Genomic DNA, 9,416 nt, shown 5'->3' with positions numbered 1-9,416 from the left:
GTCAGGTGGGCTAAAGGCTGTATTCAGCAATAAGTGGGGCTATGAATTAGTTTCTCTGCCCAGGAGCTGGGAGAACAGCTCCAAGGCCACTAAGGCTCTTTGTGGTCTTGACTCAAGCTGACCTGTGCCCCAAGTTCCCTGGTCCAACAGGGCTACTGGCTTTGCTCTGGGGGTGATCAGCTTTGCCCCCTGCCTCTGGACTCAAGCGTTGCAGGATTACGTAGCAGCTTCCAGGTGTTCTCAGCAATGCTTCCTGTTAGATGGGCCAAGAGCCAAACTGGCAGCCGGGAGGGCTACGTCTGTTCTCCTGCCTGGGCAGGACTGGGAGGCCGCTTCCGACAACTCCCAGATTTTCCCAAGGAGACCTTCTGGTTGGGAGGGGCTGGGAGGCACACCACAGCTGGTGGGGCTACGACTCAGCTCTTCTACCTGGAAGTGAGACGACCAGGCTCCAGGGACTGCAGAACTCCTCATTTGAGGAGCTGAGTCGTGCAGACCTGCACCGCACCAAGTTCCCTGGTCACACTGCACCATCGACTTGTTCTGCAAATGAGCAAAGACACAGGTTGGGACTACTACGTGGGCTCTGCAGGTGGGAATTTGGTCTGCCAAGACCCAGTGCTGGAGGCCTATCCCCTTCTCCATCACCATCAGATTCCCAGTGGTTGAGCCCCACAGAGTCCCCTGCAATCCAAGGGGGTGAAACCAGGACTCCCATGAAGTGACCCACAATTCTGGGGGTGCTGGATGTCACCCCTGGACTCTCTTTTCCCTCTGGAGGAACCATAGGCCCAAGGGAGACCTCTCGGTGTGGGGGGGGCTGTGCTGACCTGGGGGAGGGGCAATGTGGTCAGTGTGTAGCCGCTCCTCTCACCCTCTTCCCACCCCCACCCCCCAGTGTGGTCTGCCTGGGTCTCTGTGGTACAGAAGGTGCTTCATCCTTCCTCCCGGGTTCTAGGATTCTCTCAATGGTGTCTTGTCCATGAATCGTTGTTAGTTGCTCTTGTGGTGGGGGGCAAAGTCAGGAACACCCTACGTCACCGTCTTGGTGACATCATTCCCCTTACTGCGTGTTGAACACTGAGAACTTTATATGGATTAACTTCTTTAATCCTCAGAACCATTTTATGGGCTAGATACTGCTATTTTTAAATCGTCTTTAATTTTTTTAAAATTTTATTGAAGTATAGTTGATTTACAATGTTGTGTTAATTTCTGCTGTACAGCAAAGTGATTCAGTTATACATATATTTTTTCATATTCTTTTCCATTATGGTTTATCACAGGATACTGAATATAGTTCCCTGTGCTATACAGTAGGACCTTGCTGTTTATCCATCCTATATATACTAGTTTGCATCCGCTAATCCCAAACTCCTACTCCATCCCTCCCCCACCCTGTCTCCCCCTTGGCCACCACAAGTCTGTTCTCTTTACCTGTGCGTCTGTTTCTGTTTCATAGTTCGCTTAGTATGATCATCTCTAGGTCCATCCATGTTGCTACAAATGGCATTATTTCATTCTTTTTTATGGCTGAGTAGTATTCCATTGTATATATATACCACATCTTCTTTATCCATTCATCTGTTGATGGACATGTTGTTTCTATGTCTTGGCTACTGTAAATAGTGCTGCTATGAAAATAGGGGTGCATGTATCTTTTTGAATTATAGTTTTGTCCATATATATGCCCAGGAGTGGGATTGCTGGATTATATGGTAACTCTAGTTTTAGTGTTTTGAGGAACCTCCATGCTGTTTTCCATAGTGGCTGCACCCATTTACATTCCCACCAACAGTGTAAGAGTGTTTCCTTTTCTCCACACCGTCTCCAGCATTTATTGTTTGTAGACTTTTTAATGATGGCCATTCTGACTGGTGTGAGGTGGTACCTCATTGTAGTTTTGATTTGCATTTCTCTAGTAATTAGTGATGATGAGCATCTCTGTATGTCTTCTTTAGAGAAATGCCTATTTAGGTCTTCTGCCTATTTTTCAATTGGGTTGTTTGGTATTTTTGTTATTACGTTGGGCTAGATACCGCTATTAACCCCATTTTACAGGTGTGAAAATCAAGGCACAGGGAGGATAAAGTGGGAACCTTTGATTCACACCCCCACTGCCTTTAAACCTGAGTGGGACCCCCCCCCAAGAGTAGATGCCCCTCTCCTCCATGATGGCAAATGGTGTTACACTGCCCTTCACTGGGCCCTCTGTCTACATACCTGCTGGAGATGGCAAAGCTAAGCAGGGAGGCCGGGGGCCTAGGTTGGAGATGCAGAAGTTTCAAGGAGGAATGAGGAAACATTCCAATTCATCAGCACTGGTGATGGTACTTGATCCATTTTTTTTTAACCATCACTTCTCCAAAGAAGCTGCTGGAGGTATGGGCAACCCCTGCCAGCACCCCTCCCCACCTGAGGCCTATATTAGGCCACTGGACGTATTCAGTCCCTCTCCGGATGAGGGCAGCTCTCCGCCCAAGGCAGGCCCCTCAGTCACCGAATCTGAGGCAGCTACCCTGCTTTGTCCCTGGACTGTGGATTTGGGCTTCGAGCTTTTGACCAGGGAAGACATGGGCCCAGAAAGGACTTGCTCAGGTCGCAGAGCTTGTAGATGTCAGAGCGAGAAGTAAACCCAGGTGTCCTAAGGCCAGGGTTATTTCCCCTCCCCCATACTGCCATTCTGTGTGGAAGTTTTTAATGTGTGTTACGGGGGTTGGGGGGGGCTATTATCATGCTCAGCATTGCTCCCTTAAGAGGCAATGAATGTCTTACAGAAGAGCTTTGGGCAACTGTCTGATCCCCACGGGAGGAATGACCCTTACCCCACCAGTAAAAGGGAAGAGTCAGAACAGTCTCCATTCTTTCTTTTATTTACATAAAATCTCCAGAAAGAACTGGTATATTTGTTACCTTCGAGGAAACGGCCCACGGATGGGCTGACTCTTGTACCATTCGAATACTGAGCCATGTGAACTCAGAGCCTATTCAAAATAAACACCCTTTTAAAAATACTCTTTCCTTAAGCCCCAGGCTAGGAGTCAGGACTGCTCAGATCTGGTCCCGACCCCGCCATGCAGACTGCACCTTTGGCCTCTCCTGTGATCTTTCTGGGCCGCTCCCTCCACTGTGAGACCTGAGTGGGCTGCACGAGTCATCCGCAGGCTCCTCTCAGCGCCTCCCTCCTTCCCGTCCTCAGAGCGGCTCGGACACTGGGACACAGAGGCTGGGTTCCTTTGTATGTTGTCTTTAAGTCGGTTTTCTTTTGCGAGTCTATGAAACACGGCCTGATTCTCAGTTGGTTCTTCCAGCAATTTTGTTGCTACAAATCCAAGACTACGAAGGCTGTTCACACCACTGGAGCAGGAAAAACTCACCTAACTTTGCCAGCCTAGGACTTCAGGAGGCTTACCTTTCATTCGTCTGCATGGGGAAAACGACGACGAGTGGCCTTTGGGAAATGGCACAGTAAGTCAGTCTCGGGGCCGGTAAGTGGAGTCGGGAGGCTGGGGCACTTCCCCACTGGGATGGGAGCTCTCAGGGCACAGTGATGGCGTATGAGGCTCTGCGCTTATAGGGAACTCAGCTGCTTTCTCCAGGACCTCAGGCACTTAAAGATCTCTGAGGCTTGGTTTTCTCATCCACAGAAATGGAGCTAAAACTATCTACATCACAGGTTTGTCATGTGAGTAGATCCGATACCTAGGTGTTCTGTGAATATTAATTTGCCTCCTGCTTAAAAATACAGGGAGGGAAAGTCCTTCAAAAAGGAGACACATTCACACAACTGCCTTGTAGCAACTGGACCTGCAGCGATTTAATTGACGTAAAAAACACAGGATTGTCACTAGAGTTGGTTGTAACGTATGAGATCTTAGTTTCTTACCCCGTGACAGAGGAACGAGGGTGGGATGGTGGAGAGTTGGTTTCTATGCACTGGAGATGCAAGGGCAACCCCACAGCTTTCAAGACAAGGAAAATGGGGGCACTGTATTTAAACAATGGGGCAGACGTTGAACATCCCCTGCATGTCCCCCCGAGGAGCCCACTGATGGGAGGTGGGGCTGCAGGGTGCCGTGCCAGAATGGCAGCAGCTCCCATTGGCACTTGGTCCCTCCCTGCCAGGGCCAGGCCCCTCACCTCCTCCAGAACAAGTCTCCAAGCTCTGAGGAGGGGCGGCAGGGGGACGGGGTGGGCGGTGGCACAGCTGGAAAAGACGGATGGAAATGACCCACGTGTAGACCCAAGGTGGTCCGGGAAGAGAAAGCCAAGGTGAGGACCAGAGCCACCCCTGACTTTTCCTATGGCTTGTTGGCTTCCTGATAGCTGGGTACTTGAGCCCTGAGAAGCTAGCTGGGATGCTCTGGGCAAGGGGAAGGGGGTGCTCCTGAGGTCAGCCCCAGGGCCAGCAGAGGGAAGACAGACAGACAGCAAAACTTCCAGGCCCAGCCTCCAGCCACCTCCCGCAGGGCTCTGGGCCCAATACTGAGAGAGTCAAAAGGAGGGAGAACACTCAAGAAAGGGGACATTAAAAAAAAAAGTCTGATCTCTACACAGCTGAGGTATTAGAGAGACGGGGCCTGGTCCCAGGGTACAGACACGCTGTGGGGGGCTTTGTTCTGGCGAATTAAGGGCCACACACGTGACCCTGGGAGTGCCAAGCAGGCCCTGCAGGTCCGAGAGGCCAACTCCGCTCCAAAGGAGTCCCCTGGCCTCGGAAGGAGGCAGCTCCTCCAGTGCCACCTTCTCGCGAAGGTGCCCCTGTCCCCGCTGCCCCACGTCAGTGCTGCCAGCCCGCAGGAGTCACACAGGGCAGCCCGAGATGCGTTACACGGTCTGGGGCGGCGGCTTACTGTTTCTGGTCATACCATCCTTCCCCCACCCCTGCCAATGCCACCGGTTCCCCGTGGTTCCTCTAGGTTCTGAGTGAGGCAAGCAGCAAAGAGGGGACGGGAGAACGCTTTATCATCAGAGGGAGTGAAGTGCAGGCAGCAACTCGGACACTTGGTCTGGACGCAGGAGAGGCCAGGCTGCCTGCCGGCTCAGGGCCTCAGTAGCGATACACCTTCAGTCTGTTGTTCTCATCCAGGCCCAGCTGCAGGAGGCCGGAACCAGCCGTTGGCTTGGGCACCGAAGAGAAGAGATGTCTGGCCACAAGGTGAAGGAAAACTCTGCAGTCAGGTGAGCACGCCTGGGGAAGGGTCACAGGCCCAACGGGGTCCTCCTTGCACCCCGAGGGCCCACACACCTTGGCAGTTACAGCAAGAAGGGATCGGGGTTGGGAGAGCAGCTAAAAAGATACGACTTGGGGTCATTCTTGTAATGTTCCAGCCACTTGCGGTGAGCCTCGATCATGTCCTGGAAGTTGGTGCTGCCCGCCTCGGGGACTTGGGAGGGGGGACGCTGCAGGAGGCGGAGCTGCTCACTGCGGGGAGGGCAGAGGAGGCAGGAGTGCCAGGGGGGGGGTCTTGGAGCCAGGCAAGAATGCCCCTCGGGGATGAGGAGCATCAGTTCCCGAAAGGGTGAACGCTCCTGACGGCGAGGCTCCCACATCTGCCTGTTCCCGGCCAATCTCATCTGCAAAAGCTTCCCTCTCTATCGACTCAAATACCTTGCCAGCATCAGCTCCCAAGTTGGCCAAAGGGTGAGAGGGGTTGTACTTATGGTTGGGGGCCTGCAGGGATACATCAGGGGCTACATTCGGTAAGGAATAAGATGAACGGGAAACTAATAACAGGTTTCAATAATTGCCCATCTGTCTCCCCCTACAGGGTGCCCCCTCTCACTCCAGATGTTGCTCAGCGGGCCTGGGGGAAGAAGGGAGCCGTGTGATGCAGACAGAGAGCTCAGGGCAAGAGACGAAGGCCACACTCCAGGGCTGGAAGGGGCAGGGCCCCACCAGGGGCCCATTTCTCCCCAAGGTGCCACAGGGCAGCTTCCTCACAGGGCTGGATCAGGTAAGGCCCGCCGGGCCCCGCTGGGACCTCATCGGTTGGGACTTTTCGCTGGCTGCGGAGGTGCACCACAGACCCAGGCAGCTTCGTGGCCTGGGGACCTGCCTAACCGCTCTGGGTGATGTGACAAGGAGTTCTGGTCCCCTCCCAGGTCCCACCTGCCCAGGGAGCTGCAGCGAGCAGCTGAATGGTGTGGCTCCACCCTGAGCCCACAGGGAGGCTTACCTGGCAGACACATACCCCAGCCTGTTTTCCAGGGGGGCAGGGCCACTGCTGAGGAACGGGATGCCAGCTGGAAAAGTGGGAGGAAAGCGTTCAGAAATGGGCAGCGGTTCATCTGAGCCAGCCCCCTCCTGCCTTCCCCGAGAAACTGCAAAGGCACTGCCCCCCAGACAAAAACAGGAGAAGCTTCTGTGGTTGGAGGTGAGAGACAGAGGATGGCCAGGAATGGTCCTATTTATTTTATTTCTAAAACTGAAATTATTTTCAATTTGGGCTGGGATAAGGAGACGAACTTTTTCCTTCAAATAACTGTTTTTATGGCTTTTCACATTCCTTAGCAGGGTTATGAGACCAGGGGAGGCCACATACAGCCAAGGGGTCATGAACCCTGGAGTCACAGAGACATGGGGTCAAAACCCAGTCTGTTGCTCACTCCCTGGGTACCCTGGAGCATATTTTCAATGCTTAACCTCTGAGTCTCAGTTTCCCTACCTGTAAAATGGGAATACATATTATAACCTCAGAGGATTAATATAAGGACTAAATGAAAAACCATATATAAAATGCCTGGCCATAATATATATAACACACAAGATGGCAGCGATCGTGACACTGACAACGGTGACCTCCTAGGGTCGGCTGAGCTCTGGCATCCATCATAAAGGCCCCATCCGGTAAACCGTCAAGACACAGAGGGCCTCCAGCCACAGGGCGAGCAGCAAGGTCCTCTCAGGCACCCACCATGGAGTCAATGGGCCATGCCAAAGTTGGGGGCGAGGGGTAGGCAGAGGAGGAAGGCGGGGAGGCTGAACCCAGAACCACACATGGCCTAGAGGGAGGCTTACTTGGAAAATACTTGCGCCACTTCTCCACCAGGAAGTCGTCCACAGTCTGAGCCACGGAGGAGGAGAGCCGGGGGCCCAGCTCTGGGTCCCAGGCCCACTGGGTGGACGTGGGTGGAGCCGGGGATGAGGCTGAGACCCGGAGCAGGGAGGGGTAGGAGGGAGCGGGGGTGCTCCTGGAGGCCTGGGTGGGGAGCGGAGAGGGTGTGGAGGTGAAAAGCGGCGGAGGCTGGGTGTTAAGGCTGCCCAGCACGCTGAGGACACCGTTGAGCTGGCCGCTGATCCGCTGCAGGGAGCTGCTCAGGTAGTGGATCTTGTTGGGGAAAGTGGGACTCGGGGTTGGGCTGACTGAAAGGGAAGAGGCAGAGGGTGGGGCAGGACTCGGGCTCGGGGCCCTAGAATGGCCCAGGCCCAGCTGGCACTGTGCATCCTACTGGCCCACATCCCCACCCCTTCCCCGTTCCTCCCAACAAAAGCCCCAGGGCTTCTGTGTTCAAGACAGGAAGCTGGCCGAGAGAAAGAGCATCCCCAGGGTGAGGGCCGCCACCCCTTTGTAGGCCACAGCTGCAGAGGGAGAAGAGCCTCCCTGGGGGGCCGGGGACGGCACCAGGAGGGACCCCTGTCTCACTGTGAGGACCCTGCATGATCAGAAGGCTTCCCCTGAGCCTCTGGGCCCAGTGTGCTGGGAAACCCAGAGGGCTCACTCCTGCCCAAGCATCTGCTCCAGACACTGGCCCCCGGAGGGGGCCACAGGTGCAGCCCCTCCGTTCCCCATGGATACCCCACTCACTGTGAGGCAGGGGGCAGGATTCGGAACTGTCACTGCTCCCGTCTTCCAGGTCGCTGAGGTCAAAGGTCACCACCTTCTTGGTGGGGGGTCTTCTCAGAGTGTCTTCATCTGAAGCCTGGTGGGTGAAGCGGCGGTAAGGACTTGCCCTGTGCTTTCTGCCCACTGCCCTCGTGACACCTGAGGACTTGGTGGGTAGGCTCTCTGGGCCCAAAGTTCTAGGAGACGCACGTCATATAGGCTGCCTTACAGGCGAGGCAAAGAGAACTCAGCCACCGAAGATAGGGCAGTAGGGCCACCAGGACCAGGCAGACCCCAACCCTTCCCCCCGCAGTAAACACTCCCCATGGTGTCTCTCCACCTAAGGTGTAGGTGTTGTACCTACACCTCTGGCATCTGGGGGAAAGGGAAGGTAGGGAAACCTTCTAGGAGCCTCTATTCCTGACACCCGGGGCAAACTTCTCCTTGGGCACCAGGGCAGGGGCCAGTCCCCTCCCAAGAACCTTCAGCAAGAGGCTCCGGGTCTGCTCAGGACCACTCAGCACAGGTATCCAAAGCCCCAGATGTGTTCAGCAAATTCAAAGCTGAAGCCACTGCCGTTTTCACCAGCCCAGAAGCCCTAAGCCTACTGCCAATCCTGGGCCCTGGCAGCCCAGCTGTCCCGACACAGGCCCAAAGAACCCAACCGAATCCCAGGAATAGAGGAGGGAGGCCACGGCAGAAACTGGGCTGCACCTCGTCCCAGAGAGAAGACTCCAGCTGATGCAGCTTCTCCTCCTTCTTCTTCAGCAGGTCGTGGCCTTTCCGCATGGCTGACTTCATCTCATCCAGGTGCCTGGTCTCCTGCAGCCACGAAGAAAGGGGAGGAGGAAGACGGTGACTAACCACCCAGGCAGATGCCGGAGGCCCAGCTCTGCCGTTTGTAGGCTGGCTGATCCGGGTGATCTCGAACAAATTACTGAACTCTCAGTCTGGACATTCATCTAAAAAACAGAAATACTACTTCTCCTAGGGTTGTGAGGATTAGAAGAGATAGAGTATGCTACGTGCCCTCCACTATGCCCACTCCTAATAAATTCTCAAATGGTTACTGTTAACCAAATGGTTATTATTATCACTGCTCCAACTACCAGTACTATCAGCGGCAGCAGCAGGAGGGATTCAGCAGAGCAATGACAGGGCCTGGGGGTAGCATGCAGATGTCCCCGGGAAGGCTGCCCCTCTATCGGGACCAGCCTCTTGCCCTCTGCCGCCCCCCAGCCAGGCTTAGGGGCCACAGCTCACTCACCAGCTCTGAGCACCCTCAGAATTCTAAGGGACCAGGTATGATCGTCTGCCAAGACCCCCGAATGGCAGAGAGAGCTGTGATCCCACTGATAATAACCACAGCGTCTCTGCCGTTTCATTGCAAATTAGGGTCTCTCTCAGAGAAGGAAAACAGAGAAGTAACTCAAGCTTATGCCAAGTGTGCTCAAAAGATTTTCACTTCTGAGTGAAGTCTTGAGTGTGGTGGAATGGCCAAGCACTGTGGAATGTCTCTCCCCTTCCCCTAGAAAATGGGAATACCACTACTACCTTGCACATCATCTATGGCTACTGTGAGGCCCGAAT

At 54.3% G+C, this 9,416-nt stretch overlaps 1 protein-coding gene and 1 long non-coding RNA gene across 7 annotated transcripts in view; one reads left to right on the top strand and one right to left on the bottom strand.

The window, feature by feature from the left end:
* The first annotated feature begins 3,130 nt into the window (after window positions 1-3,130).
* Window positions 3,131-8,895, top strand: LOC132526337 (uncharacterized). Of its 4 annotated transcripts, none has more exons than XR_009542534.1 (5): window positions 3,131-3,472; window positions 5,090-5,158; window positions 5,772-5,957; window positions 7,858-7,941; window positions 8,598-8,895. It is a non-coding gene; the product is annotated as an uncharacterized LOC132526337 (long non-coding RNA). The 4 variants fall into 4 exon arrangements; XR_009542532.1 differs by having other exon boundaries at window positions 8,595-8,895; XR_009542535.1 differs by lacking the exon at window positions 7,858-7,941 and having other exon boundaries at window positions 3,132-3,472.
* Window positions 3,793-9,416, bottom strand: part of CEP164 (centrosomal protein 164) — a 71,051-nt gene continuing 65,427 nt past the window's right edge. For all 3 annotated transcript variants that reach the window (XM_060160460.1, XM_060160458.1, XM_060160459.1), the window contains 6 exons: window positions 8,541-8,648; window positions 7,809-7,923; window positions 7,022-7,366; window positions 6,180-6,246; window positions 5,303-5,425; window positions 3,793-5,147 (listed from right to left, as the gene is read on the bottom strand). In XM_060160460.1, coding sequence (XP_060016443.1) covers window positions 5,051-5,147; window positions 5,303-5,425; window positions 6,180-6,246; window positions 7,022-7,366; window positions 7,809-7,923; window positions 8,541-8,648 — 855 coding nt within the window. In that variant the 3' untranslated portion in view covers window positions 3,793-5,050. The remainder of the gene's footprint in view (window positions 5,148-5,302; window positions 5,426-6,179; window positions 6,247-7,021; window positions 7,367-7,808; window positions 7,924-8,540; window positions 8,649-9,416) is intronic.

The sequence above is a fragment of the Lagenorhynchus albirostris genome, chromosome 9 (genome assembly GCF_949774975.1).
Source record: "Lagenorhynchus albirostris chromosome 9, mLagAlb1.1, whole genome shotgun sequence".
NCBI lineage: Eukaryota > Metazoa > Chordata > Mammalia > Artiodactyla > Delphinidae > Lagenorhynchus > Lagenorhynchus albirostris.
This window is presented reverse-complemented; position numbering and strand designations above follow the sequence as displayed.